The 22,716-nt window shown below is 40.5% G+C and overlaps 1 protein-coding gene across 3 annotated transcripts in view; it reads left to right on the top strand.

The window, feature by feature from the left end:
* Positions 1-3,703: 3,703 nt before the first annotated feature.
* The window catches only part of DIPK1A (divergent protein kinase domain 1A), a 126,648-nt gene continuing 107,635 nt past the window's right edge, over positions 3,704-22,716 (top strand). For 2 of the 3 annotated variants that reach the window (XM_007468543.1, XM_007468542.1), the window contains exon 1: positions 3,704-3,835. In XM_007468543.1, coding sequence (XP_007468605.1) covers positions 3,782-3,835 — 54 coding nt within the window. In that variant the 5' untranslated portion in view covers positions 3,704-3,781. Of the gene's footprint in view, positions 3,836-9,211; positions 9,324-12,557; positions 12,560-22,716 lie in introns of those variants that run through there. The other variant, XM_007468541.1, reaches the window with a different exon arrangement.

The raw sequence follows: 22,716 nt of genomic DNA, 5'->3' as shown, positions 1-22,716 counted from the left end.
TTCCGCCCCCCGCCCTGCCAGTCTCCATAGATGAACAGGCTGTGCTCCTGTCTATAGGTAATCCTCTCATTTGTGTGCTAGATTCTAAACTCTTCCCTTCTCAAGGACACTGCTCCAGCAATTCTCTCTTCTTGCCCCTTCGTAAAATTTTCCTTCTCTTCTAGATCATTCTCATCAAAAACAAATATTTCTCCCAATTTTTGGCCAACCCACTTTTGGCTCCACTTCCACCACCAGTTACTGTGGTAGTGGGCTCCCCACCACCATTTTGGGGCTCCCCTTTGCAGGAAAACTTCTCAAAAGAATTGCCTATAATATTAGCTATCTCCAATTCCTGTCCTCCCATTTTTTTCTTAAACCCATTCCAATCAAGTTCTTCCCCTTTGGCTCCACTGAAATATTACCAGTGGCTCCATGGCACCAAATCCAATAGTCAGTTCTCAGTCCTCACTCACATACTGAGCACTCACACCTTCTTGATAACATTCTATTCACTTGGCTTCCAGGCACCTCACTCTTGGCTCACCTACTTCACTGGCTGCTCCTTCTCAGCCTCCTTTGCTGGCTCATCCACTCTCCTGCCTTGAAGTTGCGAGGTTTCCTCCTTGCTTCTCTTCTATTTATACTCACTCCCTTGGTGACCTTGTCTAGTTTTGTGGCTTTAAATATCATTTAAATGCTGACACCTCTCTACTTTTTGACAAATATAAGTTTCTGATGACTTTTAGATCATACTACTGAACTGGCAAAAACGCCTATATATCTGGGGTCCTCCCTTACGTCTTTGGTACAGTTCCTCAGAGCTATCTGTCTCCTGGGCTGCAGTCCTCAGTAACGGGACTGAACAAAACATAACTCTCATCTTTAAAAACATGCTGCTATCTCTCATATATCCCTAGCTTGGACCACCCTTCTTAACCCTGGACTCATATGTACAACTGCTTACTCAAGGACTCCACTTGAATTTCTAATAGACATCTCAAATGTAACAAAGTCCAAAACTGAATTCCTGATCTTTCTCCCCAAAGCAACTCTACCTTTAGTCTTCCTCATCTACATTGAGATGCTTTCTTTTTTACATATCCCCTATCAGCTTTATTATCTTATTTGATTTTCTTGCTTATTACATTTATTACTTATTATTTATTACTTATACTTATGTAATATCCACAAGCCCTGGGGTTTTTGTATTTTGCTCAAGTATTTAACCAATCAACTAGAACAATGTCTGGGTGCTCAATTAATATTTATTTATTGAATGAATGAAAGAACGAATTAAACCAGTACTTATCATACTTAGAAGTTACCTTAGTCTCTTAACACAAACTGAAAATCAATGAAAAACGGGTTTATTTGCCAGCAATAAAATACCACACAGGGTTTTTTTAAATTTAATTTCATTTTTATTTTTTATACAGCAGGTTCTTATAAGTTACTTATTTTATACACATCAGTGTATACATGTCAATCCCAATCGCCCAATTCATCACACCACCAGCACCCCCCCTGCCGCTTTCCCCCCTTGGTGTCCATACGTTTGTTCTCTACATCTATGTCTCTATATCTGCCTTGCAAACTGGTTCATCTGTACCATTTTTCTAGATTCCACATATATGCACTAATAGACGATATTTGTTTTTCTCTTTCTGACTTACTTCACTCTGTATGAGTCTCTAGGTCCATCCACGTCTCTACAAATGACCCAATTTTGTTCCTTTTTATGGCTGAGTAATACTCCACTGTATATATGTACCACATCTTCTTTAACCATTCATCTGTCGATGGGCATTTAGATTGCTCCCATGATCTGGTTATTCTAAATAGTGCTGCAATGAGCACTGGGGTGCATGTGTCTTTCTGAATTATGGTTTTCTCAGGGTATATGCCCAGTAGTGGGATTGCTGGGTCATATGGTAATTCTATTTTTAGTTTTTTAAGGAACCTCCATACTGTTCTCCATAGTGGCTGTATCAATTTACATTCCCACCAACAGTGCAAGAGGGCTCCCTTTTCTCCACACCCTCTCCAGCATTTGTTGTTTGTAGAGTTTCTGATGATACCCATTCTAAATGGTGTGAGGTGATACCTCATTGTAGTTTTGATTTGCGTTTCTCTAATAATTAGTGATGCTGAGCAGCTTTTCATGTGCTTCTTGGCCATCTGTATGTGTTCTTTGGAGAAATGTCTAGGTCTTCTGCTCAGTTTTGGATTGGGTTGTTTTTTGAATATTGAGCTGCATGAGCTGTTTATATATTTTGGAGATTAATCCTTTGTCCATTGATTCGTTTGCAAATATTTTCTCCCATTCTGAGGGTTGTCTTTTCATCTTTATGGTTTCCTTTGCTGTGCAAAAGCTTTTAAGTTTCATTAAGTCCCATTTATTTTTGTTTTCATTTCTATTACTCTAGGAGGTGGATCAAAAAAATCTTGCTGTGATTTATGTCAAAGGGTGGTCTTCCTATGTTTTCCTCTGAGTTTTATACGTGGTAATAAAATCCCACACAGGTTTTAAACCTGTGTCTGTGCTTGGACTGGGTGGGGGGCGGACAAGAAAGCATCTCTTCATAAACCGAAAGCACTAGAACAAAGCTTAGGTAAAAACCACAGTAATACTGAGTAAAGGTTTGCTTCTGGGGAAACCTCTTGTCAGAGCAACAGGCCCGAATGAGCTCTAAGTGGCCACCTAAACTTTGTTGGCGTCACGTGAAAAGGTGGTATACCGGGTAAAAAGAAGCAAAAACATATCTTCCTCCATTACAAGTTACTAGGATCAACAGCTGTTCTCCCGCTAGGGTGGCTGTTTTTTCCCTTATTTGGACTTCACTGTCAAAAGAACGACACCACACCCTGTGTTATGTAGCCTTAACTGAGTAGCTATGCCACGTCCCAGGTCTCCTGTCTTCAGTACTGTATTTAATTCAGTAATATTTTTCTTTTTTTTTTTTGACTCAGGGTTCCTGGGTGGGGCCAGGAAAACACTGAAGCTGTCTGAAAACAATACAGACCCAAAAGGTCAGACTTTCTAAAAAGTACTCAGGAAAAAAGTTGAAGGCCGTTAGAGAACTGTATTTGGCGGGCACGTTGACTTCAGCAGAGGGGAGCCCCGTCTACGTTCGCTCAGGGGATGCGCCCGCCGGCGCCTCCCGCGGCCAAACGGACCACCGTGCTCCAAGGAGAAAAAGCCGGTCCCCCGGGAAGGAGCCCCAAGCTTCCCTTGAATTTCCACGCAACCCGCCCAGACACGTCCGGCCTGAAAGAGCAGAGTCCAAAGGGAGTGTCAGACTCTCCGGGCGGGGTGGGAACGCGCAGCGCTGGGAGCTTGAAGCCGGGAGCAGGCACTCAGGTCGGCGACGTCTGAGCGCTGGGTTCTCCCGTCCGCGGGGCGCAAGCCCTCACACGGTTCAACCAGCCCCTCCTGGCGCCGAGCGTGCGACAGCCCCCGCTTCCGCGGCGCCCCACCCCTCCTCCGCACGCCTCCCCTTTAAGCGCGAGGCGCAGTTTGGATTTGTGTCGGCCGAGGCTAGGCGCGACTCCCCTTTATGCCGGAGACGGCGGCGGCTCTGACAGCTGCGGCAGCCCGGCGAGCAGAGCAGGAGGCCGGGCCTCGGGCCGCCGGCTGCAGTCACCGCAGCGGGGCCGGGGGAAGCGCGGCGCGCGCCGCCGCGGGGGCGGAGGAGTGGGCGGGCCCGGCCGAGCTGGGGGCGGGGGAAGGCGGGGAGCCGGGTCTCCAGCGCTCGGGTCCGCCTCTGACTGCGGCGCGGCGGGGCGATGTGTGATTACCATGGCGAGGAGTCTCTGTCCGGAGGCCTGGCTAAGGAAACCCTGTTACCTCCAGGTAGGCCAGCGGCGAGCCCGCCGCGCGCCCTCACTCTGCGCGGGACTCGCCCGCCTCCGTCCTCCCTCTCTGGGTCCGGCGCTCGCCCGAACCCCGCTGCCCCCTGCCGTCCGGCACCTGGCGGCGCGCCCTCCCCCGCCGCCCGGGCGCCGCAGCCCCAGCCGCTGCCCCGCCGTCCCCCGCATGTCGGCCGGCCCGGGCTCGCCCTCGCGCCCCTCGCATCCCGAGAGCCCCGGGACGTGACCCGGGTGCGACCCTACGCCCCTCGCGTTCGGGGCTCCGGAGTCTGGGCTCGGGACGTGCCGCCGTCTTCTCCCTGGGCCGGTGCTCTCCTCCCCCCTCCGTGGTGGGCCCCTCAGGGCGGCTGTTCTCGACTCTGTCTTTAGTCTTCAGTAGGTGGTAGGAAAGGTGGTGTGTCATTCCTCCATATTTTAGAAAATTATGGTAATTTGTCACGTCAGTGTTTTCCCCAAACCCTGGAGAAGCGGCATGTGCCTGGGGCTGAACCCCTTGGTTCGGTCTCTCCGTCACACCCGTGATTTAAATGGGAGATAGGGCTCCGAAGCCCAAGCGAGGCGGATGGATGTTTGCGTTTTAAAAGGAAGGGGACAGTGTCTTGGCCGATCTCAGATACCCCAACAATGCAAACGTAATTTTCAGTCATGTCATGTGTACTGTTGGCGTGTTAATTTTTCATGATTTCCCGTTCCACCCTCTGTACCGCTGCCAGTCTGTCTTCGAACCCTACTACTGTGTTCATGTACTGTTGGTCACCAGGGGGACCTAGTAGACACCGTGAGTAGCTGAGCGCAAATCCATCACCCCAGTGGAAAAACAACTACAAATCAATGCCTCGCGTGGGTCTGCAGTGTTGTCTGCATTCAGAGGACAGTATTCCTTTACCGCTTACCTTAAAAGGCTTAAAGTTATTGATAGATTATTTTAGGATGGGAATTCATGCTCAGCTGGTGCTTTTATCAATTATTTTAAAAGTTGAGAAGAAAGCGTCATGGGGCAAGTAAATCTTACATTTTTGTTTGGAAATAGCATGTGTGAATCATTACTCTGCAATGAGTGATGTACTGCAAGTTGGAAGCATGATTGACAGCCCATGATATGAAGAGTACAGGAGTAAAACGGAACGTTCTGAGTCTTTGTAGCAGCTCCACCAGTAGTAACTGTGCCTTGAGTAACAGTAGAGCAACCCAGAATTCAACCCAGGCCAGATACCTCTTTGTAACCCTTTATGTAAGAGAAAAAAAAAAACCAACTGTCCAGACTCTATACTCAAAATAAAGTTTATTGAGATATTTTCAATGTTTTTTCTTAACAAAAACTGTCTAGCTATTTATTTATTTATTCGATTTCGTGGCAGACTTTTAGACTGTGACTCATTTGGTTCTCAGTGTTTTCCACAGGTGTGGTTGTGACTTTTTTTGGCACCATAGTACAAGAGCTTTCAAGATTGGATGAGTTAAGACTAGTTTTACAAATAGTTATGCTTCTGTTAATGGGAAACATTTGGTGTTTCTGCCTTCCTGAATGTGTGCATCATTATCTATTACCAAATTAAGGTAAACTCAGGTTTTAAGCATTTAAAAAGAATTTGGGGGCATAGTGGTATTTTAGGCGGCTATTTCTATATAAAATAATGATTAAGTAGAAATCTTTATTGATTATAGTATTATATTTGAGATAAATAAATTTAAAACTTGGGAACCGGGTACGCTGGTGTTTTAAACATTGTCTTGGTATTAGTATTTATTCTCTTTATGAATTTCTTTATGAATTTTCTTGTTAGTTGTCCCTCACCATACTGTTTCAATTTAACCAGCTTTAAAAAAAAGGCCTTCAAATTACTCATGTCATGCCTTCTTCTGTTCTCTGTTGCCTAAATGCCTCACCTTATGTTTTTAATACTTCCTCTACCATTAGGTGCTTCAACCTTGAAATTGGTTTAGGTGAAGTCGAAATAAAATATTTTAATCTAAGACTGTTATACAGCTAGCTATTCAGTTTCTCAGCCACTGAAAGTTGAATTAACATATACAGTACTCTTATTTTTATATTTTTATTGTTTTCTTTTTCTTGAGAATAAAATCATGTTCCTTTGGGAACAGCATGAGGCAATGAGGCATTAGGACAGAGCTGTGTTTTGTTCATTTGTGCATCTGGTTCATTATGCCCTTGAAAAAATTTCACAACTTTTCAGTTCCATAGTTTCCATATCATGAAGTGGAGAGTGTAGTTCTTAGCTGAGTAATCACATGAACGTAGTGAGGATTATCTAGAGGAAGTTAAATCTATTTTGTGACACGTTTACAACATTTTTTAATAGAAAAGCATATGAACTTAAATGGTAAATACATATAGGTAAATATGTTAAATTCCTTCAACCAAAGGTCCCTGACTTTCTACCATCCCCCCTTTTATTTATTGAGTATTTATTTATCTGGGGGCATGATATGACTTAATTTTATTGACTCCATTATTTACTTAATAAATATTTGTTGGATGCCTCTCACATGCCAGAAACTGTGAGGTGGTAGGGATTCGAAAGGAGCTCAACGGAACACCTTTGTGGTTCTCATGCAGCTTAAAGTCTAGTCAGGGAGACAAACATTAATAAAATAATCTTAGAAATATATAGTGACATGAGGTATCACCTCACAGTGGTCAGAATGGCCGTCATCAAAAAATTCACAAACAATAAATGCTGGAGGGGGTGTGGAGAAAAGGGAACCCACTTTCAGTGTTGGTGGGAATGTAAAATGATACAGCCACTATGGAGAACAGTATGAAAGTTCCTTAAAAAACTAATAATAGAACTACCATATGACCCAGAAATTCCACTACTGGGCATATACCCAGAGAAAACCATAATTCAGAAAGACACATGCACCCCAATGTTCATAGCAGCACTATTTACAATAGCCAGGACATGGAAACAACCTAAATGCCCATCAACAGAGGAATGGATAAAGAAGATGTGGTACATAGATACACTGGAATATTACTCAGCCATAAAAAGGAACGAAATTGGGTCATTTGTCGAGATGTGGCTGGGCCTAGGGAGTGTCATACAAAGTGAAGTAAGTCAGAAAGAGAAAAATATCGTATTGTAACACATATATGTGGAATCTAGAAAAATGGTATAGATGACCTTATTGGCAAAGCAGAAATAGAGACACAGATGTAGAGAACAAATGTCTGGATACCAAGGGGGAAAGGGGTGGGGTGGGAGGAATTGGGAGACAGGGATGACATATATACACTATTGATACTATGTATAAAATAGACAACTGAGCGGAACATACTGTATAGCACAGGGAACTCTACTTAATGCACTGTGGTGTCCTAAATGGGAGGGAAATCCAAAAGGGAGGGGATATATGTATATGTATGGCTGGTTCATTTTGCTGTGCAGTAGAAGCTAACAACATTGTAAAGCAACTAGACTCCAATAAAAATTAATTTAGGGCTTCCCTGGTGGTGCAGTGGTTAAGAATCTGCCTGCCAATGCTGGGGACACGGGTTCGAGCCTTGGTCCGGGAAGATCCCACATGCTGCGGAGCAACTAAGCCCGTGCGCCACAACTACTGAGCCAGCGCTCTAGAGCCCGCAAACCACAACTAGTGAGCCCGTGTGCCAAACTACTGAAGCCCGCACACCTCGAGCCCGTGCTCCACAACAAGAGAAGCCACCGCGATGAGAAGCCTGCGCACCTCAACAAAGAGTAGCCCCTGCTCACTGCAACTAGAGAAAGCCCACGTGCAGCAACGAAGATCCAACACAGCCAAAAATAAATAAATAAAATAAAAAATTTTTAAAAATGAACTTAAAAAAGAAATATATAGTGACAACAGTAAGTGTTATGAAGGAAAAGTGAAGGAACGAAAGACTGCCTGAGAGGAACAGAACAGTTTCTCTCTTTTTAAAAGTATTTTACTATGGAAATGTTTATACATACATAAAGCAGAAAAGAATAATGAACTCTCATGTACCTTATCACTTACCCTCAACAATTAGCAGTATTTTGTTTCATCTCCCCTCCCCCATATCCTCTTTCCAACTAAAGTATTTTGAAGCAAATTTCAGGTATCACATCATTTCATCCAAATACCTCAGTATGAATTTCTAACAGATAAGGTTGTCTTTAGACATAATACCATTATCACGCCTAACAAAATTAATAACAGTTCCTTATTTTCTCTCACTCTCCTCCTAGATATGCATTACCCTGAGAGGACTGACCAAATTCAATTTGCCATGGGGTGGGTTTGCTATGATTTGAGAGGGTCTCTTGGTAAAAAAACAAAAAACTCTCCGCTTACCAGCTTGTTCCTACCGGAAGTTCATTGCAGGGAAACTTAATTCTCATTTCAGGTTTTGGGAGAATGTCTTAGAAAATCTCTGGTTTAATTAACATTTTCATGTAAATGTAATATTTTAATTTAAAGTGAGGCTGTAATTAGTCAACAGATATAAAAGGTCTTGTTTTCTTTGGAACTAGGAGGAGGGGTGGAGTATTGAATGTCACAGATAGGGGCAAGAGATGAAGGGCCCAGCAAGAAGAGAGGGAAGTTGCAGACACCAGCTTTGTATACTTGCCGTTTTGCTGTTCATCTTCAAGTGGGTGGAGTCCAAAAGTAGTTTTGTCCTGAGGTGTTCGGGCCTTAGGGCTTGCAAGTTCCTCTTCCTACTGCCATTTACAGGGAAAAAATTTTAAGCAATTACCTTAATTATAAAGGAGCTTCGTTCTCAGTATTTCTTTAATCCAGATATCACTGTGATGATTGATAATGTTTCTAGAAACCATAGTATTATGCAATTATGATAAGTTTTCAGCTATAATATGGCTTAAATAGACATTTATGGACTAATGTGGGGACCTAAGTACTTTTTGTAGTTTTGTTTATATAGCAAAAGAGATTCTACTGCTTGTGAAGAAAAGAACTGATGTGGTGTGTCCATGTAGTAGAATATTATTCAACAATAAAGAAGAATGAAGAATTGATATGTGCTATAACATGGATGAACCTTGAAAACACTGTATGAAAGAAGCCACTCACAAAAGATCACATATTCTATGGTTCCATTTATATGAAGTGTCCAGAAAAGGCATATCTATAAAGACAGAAAATAGATTAGTTGTTGCCTAGGGCTGGGAGGGTTGGGGGGAAATGGATATGAGGTTTCTTTTTTGTGGTAATAGAAGTGTGCTAAAATTGATGCTTTGCACAACTCTGTGAATATACTAGGAACCATTGAATTGTATACTTTAAATGAATAAACTGTACAGTTGTGAATTATATCTCAATAAAGCTGTAAAAAAAAAAAAAAAAAGAACGAAAAGAAACTGAGTTTATCCCATTCATGTGGTCCTTCTTTCTGCCTCTTGTAGATTCCACCAATGCCAGCTTTTTGGTGCAGGGAGTACTTCATCCAGAGGACTGGTGCAGGCACACTGTTTGCCTTTGCGGCCTCTGTGAGCCAGGAGGGATTGTGATAACCCACAAGCATTTACCTCAGCAACAAGCAGCTCATGGCCAGGCAGTATTCACAGAGCACACTAACTTGTGGTTCTGCCCTTCCTAGCTATTTTGTTGAAAACTTACCTGGGAAATAGTACTTCCTGGACTAGCTAAATGTTGTGGCACATTGAACGGAGTAGAATCCTGCCGATGAGAACAGAATCTGTAGGTGTGTTAACCAGTTTGGACTATTTTTAGGCAGTGTTTTTCTTCCACACACCATTGTGATGATACTCCTTGTGGCCTGCATGGTGACCCAGAATGACACCTGCATTTGTCTGTTTTTAGCATCATGTTTTCTACAAATTAGGATCCACTTTGTTTGGTGTTTACTCAGTCTGAGTGGGACTGATAACACAGCAGCCCTATAATTCATTGGTTTTACTTTTTAATACCTTCTTCCTTCTCACTGTCATTAAGTCCTGGAAGAATGAAAGTTAAGACAATTTAAGCTAATTCTCTATACTTAGATTAGACACATTTTCCATTCCAGTTATTCTGCCTGCATGCCCTGTTACATATAAAAAGCTGGTGAAACTCTAATGGAATTTGAAGTCTGAGATACTTGGGTACTTCTGAAGGTTTTTCATGTCCTTTAAATCACAAAAGTTTTAGGTTTCTTAAGGCATCCTCTTAAAAATGACTAACAGTTTCAATATGTGTTCAGTAGGGCTGTCATGAACGGATGGATAGATGGCATGTTCTAATCAGGGTGTTGGCACTTGTTTAACATTTCTGATACTTGCCTGGCTATTTGACTTACATTAGTACTAGTCTTCAAATATGACTACTGTAGATAGTTTGGTTCTTTATGACTTCATGTGAATATTTTGCAGGATTTAGTGCCAGATAGGATTACCGATACAGATTAGCTGGTAATAGTGACAATGTTGACAAATATGGTAGTAAGACTAATACGGCTTTTTGCTCATTTTCAGCTCACAGGATTATTCTAAATCTAAGGATAGTAACAGCAAGTAGTTGTTTCCTATTCTCCAAAGGGAGAAGGACTATAAGTAGCATGGTTTAATAATATAGGTTTATTATACCTGCTGTTCAGAGCTACACTTTTGCCTTTGCCTGAAATGAAATCTCCAGAATGATGATTAGCTTTCTGAGACTTGTGAATACACAGGGAGCATCTGTATCCCATAATGTCTTAAAATCAAGCATAGAATTATAATGTAGCCTTTTGGTATTACCATAAGTTGCTTTTCTACCCCTGTTAGAAACTCAAAAGAAATGGTGAATTCTCAGGCAGATTTCATCCTCACACACTTTCAGGCTGTAGCATATAGTAAAAAGCTTTCTTTATTGTCATCTTCCCAGTGCCTCAGTTTTTCATCTTAATGTTGTTTTGTATTCTTTATAGAAGTTTTCTTTTTTTAGAGGTTTTCATGTTAATGTTTTCATTTTTTAAAGTTACTTTGAAAAACAATACTATACTATTCTGTTAAATACCATCTTTTTACATTGATTGAAAAGATAAATGTCTCACATTCTTAACATATCTATTTCTAGACATTCAAATATTTTGTGAATAATTTTCCTTTAAAACCCTTTAATCTAGAAAGTATATGAGTTTAGAAAAACCAGGATACTGTAAAATGAACATGTTTTAAAAACCCAAAATATTAGTGGATGAATTTTTCTTTAGAAATAGTAGGGGATTTTTTTGATGACTATTTAATGAAATTAAATAATTATCTTTTTAGGTATGATCATGATGTTGTGGGTATGTTTTTTCTTTCTTTTGTTTTGTTTTTTATTGTGGCCAAAACACACAGTATAAAGTTTACCATCTTAACCATTTTTAGGTGTACCGTACAGGACTGTTAATATATGCACTTTTTTTTTTTTTTTTTTTTTTAATGCACATTTTTGGCAACAGATCTGTAGAACTTTTTCATCTTGCAGAACTGAAACTCTGTACCCATTGCACAACTCCTCATTTTCCCCTCCTCACCAGCCTGGTGACCACATTCTATTATACTTTCTGTTTCCATGTGTTTGACTTCTTTAGATAACTCATGTAAGTAGAATCATGCAGTATTTTTTTTTTAATTTTATTATTGTTTATTTTATTTATTTATTTTTGGCTGAGTTGGGTCTTTGTTGCTGTGCACGGGCTTTCTCTGGTTGCGGTGAGCGGGCTACTCTTCGTTGCGGTGCGCGGGCTTCTCATTGTGGTGGCTTCTCTTGTTGTAGAGCACGGGCTCTACGTGTGTGGGCTTCAGTAGTTGTGGCTCGTGGGCTCTAGAGCACAGGCTTAGTGGTTGTGGCACATGGGCTTAGTTGCTCCGCAGCGTGTGGGATCTTCCCAGACCAGGGCTCGAACCCGTGTCCCCTGCGTTGGCAGGCGGATTCTTAACCACTGTGCCACCAGGGAAGCCCTGAAGTCAGTGATTAAAGAAAGCATTGTTAGTTTCCTAGTGGTCCTATAACAAATTGCCATAGATTTAACAGCTTAAGAAAACACACATTTATTTGTACCCGTATCTCACACTTCTGAAGGTTGGAAGTCCCAGGACGGTATGGCCCAGCTGGTTCTCTGCTCCAGGTTTCACAAGGTTGAAAATCAAGGCATCAGTAGGGTTGAGTTTCTTTCTGGAGCTCTGGGAATGAATTGATTTGCAGGCTCTTTCAGATTGTTTTCAGAATTCAGTTCCATGCTGTAGTAGGACTGAAGGCTCCGTTTCCTTGCTGGTTATTGGCTGGGGGTTGTTCTCAGCTTCTAGAGGCTGCCTCCATTTCTGGGTTCATGGCTTCTTTTCTCCATCTTCAAAGCCAGTAACAGTGGGTGGAGTCCTTCGAATGTTACTCTTCTGCCTCCACCTTTTACTACCTTTCTCTGCCTCATCTCTCTGACTCCTTCCTCTTCTGCTTTTAAGGGTTCATATGATTACATTGGGTCCACCTGCATAATCCAAGATAATATCTCTAGTTTAAGTCTCTTCACAGCAGCATCTAGATTAGTGTTTGATTAAATAACCAGGGAGTGGGAATGTTGGGAGACAGCTTTAGAATTCTGTCTACCCCAGAAAGAATACAACTGAAAATTCTGACAGTTTAAAAAAATCAATCATTTCCTAAAATATTTTGGTTTTTCACCCATTACTATTAGGTTTTTAAAATATTGCTGAAGAAGAGATTTTATAAGAGAGTTATTATTGTATTTATCATTGCAGCAGTTACTATGAGAGGAATCTTGCATACTTATTAAAGGAAGGAAAATACAAATAAATAGCTGCTGAACAACCACATGTGGTGATACTTGCTTTTACAATAGATACTATTCTTAAATCTTTTGTATCCTTGTACAAACTGAAGTAAAAGTGGAAAAGTATCACTTTATGAACTCTAAGAAAAGGTTCTTTAAAATGTAACCTATTTCTTTCTGTTTATTACTGCAATTAACTAACATTGTTGTTCTTTACCCCTTAAAGAAGACAATGCTTGGTTTTGTTTTAATGTGCCAGCTTGTAAGATTTTTCAGTCACACCTGATCCAGTAGAACTAAATTCGTATCCAGTGAAGACAGAGCCTTGTTTATTACCCTGGTCTTATCCTTTATCCTGAGCTTTTATTGGCCTTTCCCTATTTTTCCGACCTCCTAGCCTCTGGTAGCCAATTTTATACTCTCTAAGACTTCGACTTTTTAAAAAATTTTTAGATTCTGCATATAAATGATATACCATGTAATATTTTTCTTTCTGTCTGGCTTATTTCACTTAGTATAATGCCTTCAAGGTCCATGTATTTTGTTGCAAATGGTAGTATTTCCTTCTTTCTCATGGCTGAGTAGTATTCCATGGTGTATGTATATGCCACGTTTTCTTTATCCATTCATCTTCCAGTGGACACTTTGGACTCTTAGGTTGGTTCCATGTCTTGGCTATTGTGAATAATGCTGCAGTGACCATGGGAATGCAGCTGTCTCTTTGAGATCCTGTTTTCATTTCCTTTGGTTATAAACCCAGAAGTAGGAATGCTGGATCATATGGTAGTTCTATTTTTTATTCTTTGCAGAATGTCCATACTGTTTTCCATAGTGGCTGAACCAACTTACATTCCCACCAATAGTGCACAAGAGTTCCCTTTTCTCCACATCCTGGCCAACATAGTTGTCTCTTGTCTTTTTGATATAGCCATTCTAACAGGTGTGAAGTGATAGCTCATTGTGATTTTGATCTGCATTTCTCTGATGATTAGTGATAGTGAGAACCTTTTCATGTACCTGTTGGCCGTTTGTCTCCTGCTGTCTCATTAGGCCCACTGTAATAGCCTCCAGAAGGCCCTTCCTTATTTACTCCTTTCAGATCCACCCTCCACATTACTTCCAGAGCAGTCTTTCCCGAAATGCCAATCTGACCTAATCTCCCTCCCTACCAGTGAAATCCTTCAGTGGCTTACCATTGCCTTCAGTAGACTAAGCAGAGTTCTGAGCATGGCTCTTTGTTTCTGGTCCCTCCCTATCTTGCTGTTTCATTCCTGCCACTACCATCTCATGCACTGTTTGCTCTAACAATTCTGAAAACCTTCCAGTTTCCCAACACACTGTGCTTCTCTCTCACATGTCAACCTGTTTACCCCACCATTTCCTCTTTGCCCTAGAATGCCCTTCCCCCATTTCCTGCATCCCTCTTTACCTGGTTTATTCTCAGTTTTCTACTTGTCCTTCAGGTTTCAAATCAGAGAGGAAGTGACCTTTCAGCAATTCCTCCCTAACATCCCACATGGTATTCGTGTACCTCTTTTGCGCCCCACCCTGTGGGTGCATGATATCTGGCACACACTTCTCTTACAGCACTTATGATATTGAATTGTCATCAGTGATTTTCATATCTCTCTTCTGAGCCCCAGACTGTGATCTCCCTGACAGCCAAGATGTCAATTTCCTCTCTTTATCGCCTGTGCCTAGCCCAAAGCAGATGTTCAATAAATGTTTGTTGAATGACTGAATCCAGACATAGAGTTTTATGGAGTTGATCAGATTAACTAATTACTTCTATGAAAGAAAATGTATATACAATAAGTAAAATAGTATAGGTGAGCTTATGATGCAAATCATAAGTCTCCCCTTCCACTTCTCCTTACCCCCAGCTTTGTTCCCAAAAGGTGGCCTCTTTGAATCACTAATCTTATTGGATTTTCCGGTGGCTAAACCTCTAACTTCTAGAGCTGTATGTCTAAAGGGAACTGCACACACTCTGGGAGGTGCATATGATGCTGAATTTGGGTACTGGAAGAAATTATTTGAAACTGTATTTATTCTCATATACTTTTTATATCTTGAAATGTTTTTGTCAGAATAGCTGATGATTTTTTGTTTTCGGTTCATTATTATAATAAGCATCCCCCCACAATAAAAATCTATTCAAAATTATTCTTATATACTTTTAATTTCTATTACTGTGTGAGTCACAGTATACAAATAGTAAGTTAATATAATCATGATTTTATATAGAGTATAAATAAGTAAATATACAAATGTTAGGGATTTGTGCTCTAAAATATTTTCCCTGAGAGGATTGTACAATAAAAAATGATTTGGGGCTGCTGCTCTAAATAATAAGCTTTTACCTCTGTTTCTTGATTTATCAACTTTAGATATATCTATTGACTTTCTACTTTTAAGGAGTATTTAGCTTGCTTACACTATGGTCATCTCATTCTCTTCCAGTGTTTGTTTTAAATTTTACTTCTTCTGTTGCTTAACTTAGTAACTTCAGATAATGACAACTCTTTCTCATTTCATCCACTTTTGTCAGTCTGTCTACTCCCCCCTTTTTAAGAAGGGACATTAGAACATGTTCTGTTTTTCATCTGGTTTTCCCAGTTTCTGTCAGCAACACTTTTTTTTTTTTTGTCTGTGTTGGGTCTTCATTGCTGCCTGCGGGTTTTCTCTAGTTGCAGAGAGCAGGGCCTACTCTTCGTTGTGGTGCGTGGGCTTCTCACTGAGGTGGCTTCTCTTGTTGTGGAGCATGGGCTCTAGGTGCACGGGCTGTAGAGCGCAGGCTCAGTAGTTGTGGCGCACGAGCTTAGTTGCTGCACAGCATGTGGGATCTTCCCGGAGCAGGGATCAAACCTGTGTCGCCTGCATTGGCAGGCGGATTCTTAACCACTGCGCCACCAGGGAAGTCCAGCAACACTTTTACATTGTCAAAGTTGATAACTTTATATTTTATCCTGTGACAATAACCAAATCTCCAAATAAATTGACTCTTAAAAGATGAAAACTATAAACAGTATTATATTATTATGACTTGTTAATTCTTCCATAAAAGGAAAAAAATCCCTTGTAAACCTGAGATCCATTGACTGCAGCATGAAATTATTTTCTCCATGTCAGGAAAGTGGGTAGAATTACTGGGACAAATATCTTTTGTTATTAAGCAAATTACTGCAAGGATTTGTCCCTTTCCAGAAGCTAAACCATATTTTTGCCAATAGGGAAGAGAACATGTGATATTTGCACATTCCCTATAGAAAGTTTCTTTTTGCTTAGAAATCATGCTTGCTTGCCTTTTAATATTCCTACTAAAGAATCATGATTTAAATCCTAGCCTTTGGGATCTGTAGTAAAGTAACAGAGTTAAGATTTGAGATCACTCTGAGCCACAGTTTCTCCCCTGAGCAGTCAATATACTGTCTTTTTTGGAATGATTACCTGGTTATGTTCAGCTCTAGGAAGCAGACATTTATTATGTTATCTTCCCCTCAAATCCAAGTGAACTGAGCTAGTTTTGGAGTCCTAGACCATTTGAATAATGAAAACAACTTTCATCTTTGGGGAAAGCAATGCAGGTAGGAACTGGCTATCATTTGATGCCACAATTACAGAAAATAAAACAAGAGTAAAGCAGTTTTGGCCAGTCTTTCTCTTAGGGTCCTGAAATTTATGTCTTGAGACCAACCACATCAAAGTTAATTCTGGCCTAAGATGAAGGGCCTCTCTATTTTTAGTACCCCCTAAAATATCATTCTATATTTAGTGCAGAGCCAATTTGTGTGCTGGGATTACATTTTCTACAGGGCCAGGGTCATGACCCCTTGGCTCTCAAGACTGTAAGATCAAGAACAGCTACATCCCCTTTTCTCATATTCCAGTTCCTTATAATTAGGATATGTAAGCGTGCTTCTTACTTGAAATGCAGCTTTTTTGTGACATTTGTCTTTTTCTTTCTTTTTAATTTTCAGGGAGTTTCTAATTGTTTTTTGTTTTTTGGGTTTTTTTTTTGGCATAATATGCCTTTACCATAGCCTCACTTTTTCCATATTCTCAGTTGTATTTTTTGTTCTGTGGAATCCCCCTTCATGACCAAATGCTTCTCTAGGCTACTGCACAGCTGTCTTCCAAGGGTTTTCCTCTATTCTATGTTGGAATCACTGTTCTTAGGATCCTGGGTCTTCCACTGTTCTGATTTATGCCATAATTTTACTGGGGTATATCCTGAAATAAGTTCTTTAGAAAGGATGTGTGGGAAGTAAACTTTCTGAGTCATGTCTAAAACTGTCTTTATTGTACCTTTGTTTGTAGTTAGGTTGGGTGCAGAATTCTGGGCTGAAAATAATTTTCTTTAAAACCATGAAGACATTGTCTTCTAACATCCTCTGTTGCTAACAAGAAGCCAGTTTGATAGTCAGTCCTTGGTGGGTGACCTGTTTTTCCTGTTCAGTGTCTCCTTTTTATATTTGGTTTGGAATTCCATGAGGAAATGTATAAATGTGGGTCTTTTATCAGTTGATTGTATTGAGCACTCAGCCCTTTCAATCATTTTTTTTAAAATTTATTTTATTTATTTATTTATTATCTTCGGCTACATTGGGTCTTTGTTGCTGCTCATGGGCTTTCTCTAGTTGTGGTGAGCAGGGGCTACTCTTTGTTGTGGTGCACGAGCTTCTCATTGTGGCGGCTTCTCTCATTGTGGAGCACGAGCTTTAGGTGCGTGGGCTTCATTAGCTGCGGCACGTGGGCTCAGTAGTTGCGGCTCACGGGCTCTAGAACGCAGGCTCAGTAGTTGTGGCGCACGGGCTTAGTTGCTCCGCGGCATGTGGAATCTTCCCGGACCAGGGCTCAAACCCGTGTCCCCTGCATTGGCAGGTGGATTCTTAACCACTGCACCACCAGGGAACCCCCAGCCCTTTCAATCTTAAGACTTGGGTGTTTCTTCAACTCTGGGGAATTCTATTAATTAATAGCTTCTCCCTTCTCTTTTTTCTGTTTCCTCTTTTGGGGGGCTCTTATTAGTCAAATGTTATACCTCTTGGATTGGCTCTTTGTATCTCTCACAGTTTCTCTATTATTTTCCATCTTTTTATCCATACACTCTCATTCTGAGTTTCTCAGTTTTATTTTCCAGCTCATCTGTTGATTTTTTTCCTTTTCTAATCACTCTTCAAATTCTGACTTTTAAATTTAATTTAAAAGACTTATGTCAAGTTCTTTGTTCCTTTTCTGTGTGTGTGGTTTCCTATTCCTAGTTTATATGCATGTAATACCCTCTGGAATCTTTTGATTATAGTAGTTTTTTAAAAATATATATTTTATTTTTTTATGTCCCTTAATTATATTTGTTCCCCTCAGGATTCCTTTTTCTATGTTTTTCTTAGCTCTTCTTTTTCATGCTGCTGGATTTTTCCATGTGCCTTGGTCATCTATTCATATTTTAGAAAGCAGGGCTGAGAAACTGGTGTGGATTTCCTCTGCTATTTGAAAAGTGGGGCTCTTTTCCTCCTAGACCTATCACCTGAGTGGATGGCTGACTGTGCCCTCTGTGTAGGTGGGGTGCATTGGCTGGCCTTCTTGCTCTGGGGTGAGCCTGTGCTCAGGCCCTGGGGGCCCCATGTCAGAGGAGTGCTTTATCCTGGGCGGACTGTACTACCATTAGAAGCCTTGGCCTTCCCCAGGTTGTTTGTTCCTTCAGCTATCTGGGTTTTCAACTGTGGGTTAATGCCAGGCTGCCTGTGATCTGCATGGGGGTGGGGGAAGCAGATGGAGGTGCCAACCAGCGCAGTTCCAGGTACAGACCTTCAATTATCCCCACTGTCTTCAGCCCCACTTCTCACTCCTGCCCTCCCTCGTACCTCTGGCCCAGAGCCCAGAGCCATAGGTGTTCCAGGGCAGAGTGGCTCTCTAGATGCCTTGTAGCATTCCAACAAGCAGTTTGGCTTCCAGCTTCTTTAGGTTGCTTTGTGGAGGATTCTGGGCTGTGGCTTTCTTTGCCCATCTCATCCGTCAACACAATTCAATCTGCTTTTTGAATTCTCGAAATTTGTTGGATCTTTCATCCACGGGTTAACCCCCCTACTTCCCCTTCCTCTTGATATTAAACTTTCATTGCTTCTTTTGTCTCCCTTCTTTCAGTGTGGTTTTGCAAGCTTTAAGTAGTAAACCTATATATATCCTCAATCTACCATCTTGAACTAAAAGTGCTGATATGAATTTTAACTATCTACTATTTGAATATTTACCTACCCTGTTTATCTTCATGCCTGCAATATCTGTTTAAGCATTGCATAATTAATAAGTTATTTCAGTAAAATAAGGCAAGAGAATTGGCGTAAATAACTTCAGGGGGTTAAAGATATAATGGCACATTTTTTTCCAGAAAATCTTGTATAATACCAACAGTTTATTTTAGTAAAAAAAAAAAAAAAAAGAAAAACCTACACAATTAAAGATTAGAGTCTTAAAATCAGCATCAATTTTGTTCCTGATTTCTATAGGTTATAGAACAAGGGTATTTACCTGCTATGTATCAGGTAAGCACTGGGTTTGTAGCAGTGACTATGATAGCTCTCTGCTGTCATAGAATTTGCATGCTGTTTGCGGGAGGGGCACTGATGGATAGAGAATAAATGAAGTTAAAAAATAACCACACAACAAAAACATCAGGTAGCTATGTGCACAATGCAAATAATTAAAATAGGTGAGATGGTAGTGAGTGTCAAGACATCTGTGTTAGCTGGCTGGCTGGAGAACCTGAGATCTAACTAACAAGCAGGAGCCAGCCAGGCAAGAACAGAAAACTTGGTATTGCCCTGGGAGAGCGTATCCTTTCCTCTTTAGTCAGTGCTACCCACCCCCCTTTTGGTTTTGATCATCCTGTCCTGTAAAAGATTTTCATGTTAATGTAATGAATTGCCTAAACATTTCATCACCTTTGAAAGAGCACTTTGGAGAAATAGAAAGACTCATGAGATAATTTACTCCCCTAGGACACAGAAGGGATAAACAAGCCTTTTCAGTCTGTGATAGCAGAATGCTTTGGTGAATTTAAAGGCCTTAATTATTATGCTTTAAGCAACAACTTAATTTGCTTCAGTCTGATTCTTAGCTTTCAAGTGGAGTCTTCCTTTGATATATTGTGTTGCTATTTTGGTGCTTGTCATTTTGCTGTTGCACTTTTCCTCATCAAAAAGCATTTACTGAAAAAAAAAAAAAAGCATTTACTGGGCTTCCCTGGTGGCGCAGTGGTTAAGAATCCACCTGTCAATGCTGGGGACACGGGTTCGAGCCCTGGTCCAGGAAGATCCCACATGCCGTGGAGCAACTAAGCCCGTGTGCCACAACTGTTGAGCCTGCACTCTAGAGCCTGCACTCTAGAGCCTGTGAACCACAACTACTGAGCCTGCAATTGGATATCCATTGGCCAAAAAAAAAAAGAACAAAAACAAATACTTTGACCTAAATCTTATATAAAAATTAACTCAAAATGGATCATGGATATAAATGGAAAATGTAAAACTATAACACTTTTAGGGAAAAAAAAAAGGAGAAAAGCTTTGGGGCCTAGGACTAGGCAAAAAATTCTTAGACTTGACACCAAAAGCATGTTCCATAAAAGGAAAAATTGATAAATTTTAACTCACCAAAATTAAAATCTTTGCTCTGCAAAAAAACCTTGTTAAGAGGATAAAAAGACAAGCTACAGAATAGGAGAAGATTTTTTTGAGGGAGGGAGGGGGAGAAGATATTTTCAAGCCACATATCTGACAAAAGACTAGTAACTAAAATACATAAAGAACTCTTAAAACTCAACTGTTAAAAAAAACAGTCCAATTAGAAAATAGGGAAAAGACATGCACAGACATTGCACTGAAGAGGATATACAGATGGCAAATAAGCACACGAAAAGATGTTCAACTTGGGACTTCCCTGGTAGCCCAGTGGGTAAGACTCTGCACTCCCAATGCAGGGGGCCCAGGTTCAATCCATGGTCAGGGAACTAGATCCCACATGCGTGCTGCAACTAAGAGCCAGCACCCCTCAACTAAAAAAAAAACATGCTGCAAGGAAGATCCTGCGTGCCACAACTAAGACCGAGCACAGCCAAAATAAATTAATTACTTTAAAAAAAAAAAGAGTTCAATTCATTAGCCATTAGGGAAATGCAAATTAAAACCACAGTGAGATATCATTGGAATGGCGAAAATAAGAAATATGGCAATAACAAATGCTGACAAGAATGCAGAAAAACTGAATCATTCATACATTAATGGTGGGAATGTAAAATGATCCAGCCACCCTGGAAAACAGATGGGCAATTTATTTAAAAACTAAACATTACAACTACTGTATGATTCAGCAATTAAACTCCTGGGCATTTACTCCAGAGAAATTAAAACTTATTGCTATGGACTAAATTGTACACATACCCGCCATTCATATGTTGAAGACCTAACCCCCAATGTGTGGTATTTGAGGATAAGGCAGAGCCCTTGTGTTGGTATTGTGCCCCTACAAGAATAAACGCAGAGAGCTTGTTCTGTCTCTCTGCCATGTGAAGACACGGTGAGAAGGCAATTATCTGCAAGCTAGGAAGAGATCTCTCACTAGAACCTGACCATGATGGTATCTTGATCTTGGATCTCCAACCTCCAGAACTGTGAGAAAATAAATTTCTGTTGTTTAAGCCATCCAGTCTATAGTATTTTGTTATGGCATCCTGAGATGACTAATATACTTATGTTTACACATACCTATATACGAATGTTTATAGCCACTTTATTTGTAATACCCCCAAACTGGAAACCCAGATGTCCTTCAGTGGATGAATGGTTAAAGAAACTGTGTTAAGTCCAAACCATAGAGTATTACTCAGCAATAAAAAAGAATGAATTATTGATGCATGCAACTACTTGGATGAACCTCGAGGATATTATGCTGAGTAAAAACCAATGTCAAAAGGATACATATTGCATGATTCCATTTACATAACATTTTTGAAATAACATAATTGCAGGGATGGAAAATAGATTAGTGGTGTCCAGGGGATAGGAAAGGGATGGGAGAGAGGAAGACTATAGCTATAAAAGGGTAGTAAAAGGAGTCTTGTGGTGATACAGTTAGGTATCTTGATTTTGGTTACACAAAGTTACACATGTGATAAAATTGCATAGCAGTACACACATCTGCACGCATATGCCATGAGTGCATACATACTGGTGAAATGTGAATAAGCTCTGGATTGTACAAATGTCAATTTCTTCGTTTTGATGTTTTGCCATTTTTAGTTATGCAAGATGTTAGTGTTGGGGGATGCTGGGTGAAGAGTACGTGGAACTCATTGCACGTCTTAGCACCTTCCTGTGAATCTATAAATATTTCAAATTAAAAGTTAAAAATAATTTGTGGTGAAAGTAGAAAGGGAAATAAGTTCAAGAAGGAAAATAAGATACAGAAAATTTCTGACCATTCTGGACCAGTAGTTCATCAGTTTTGTTTTTTTTCTGTTTGTTTTGTTTTTTTTTTTTTTTTTTTTTTTTTTTTGCGGTACGTGGGCCTCTCACTGTTGTGACCTCTCACTCTTGTGGCCTCTCCCGTTGCGGAGCACAGGCTCCGGATGCGCAGGCTCAGTGGCCATGGCTCACGGGCCCAGCCGCTCCACGGCATGTGGGATCTTCCCGGACCGGGGCTTGAACACGTGTCCCCTGCATCAGCAGGCGGACTCTCAACCACTGCGCCACCAGGGAAGCCCCACATCAGTTTTTTGAAGTGGATACTGGCGCTATCAAATTGCTATAGGGTTTAAATTTCATTTGATACATTTAAGGTAACATAATAGCCTTATTTTAAAGTATCAATACTTACAATATGTTAGCAATTGCTCCTTTGTAACTGTATAAACTTATGGTGAAAAATTTTAGATGTCAATTTTAAAATGTGCCAGGGGTGGGGGACAGTGTATAGTTTTCAAAATTCTCTTGGGCGTCTACAAACAAAAAAGCTAGATTTCAGTAGCATAATACCCCCATTGATGAAGGGGCTAAATTCCAAAAGCGTACTTTTATTTTTTATTTGTTTTTAATAAATTTTATTTATTTATTTATTTTTGGCTGCAT

This window comes from Lipotes vexillifer, unplaced genomic scaffold, assembly GCF_000442215.2.
Source record: "Lipotes vexillifer unplaced genomic scaffold, Lipotes_vexillifer_v1.1 scaffold490, whole genome shotgun sequence".
Taxonomy (NCBI): Eukaryota; Metazoa; Chordata; class Mammalia; order Artiodactyla; family Lipotidae; genus Lipotes; species Lipotes vexillifer.
Note: the sequence above shows the minus strand (reverse complement) of the source record. Positions and strands in the feature narration are given on the sequence as shown.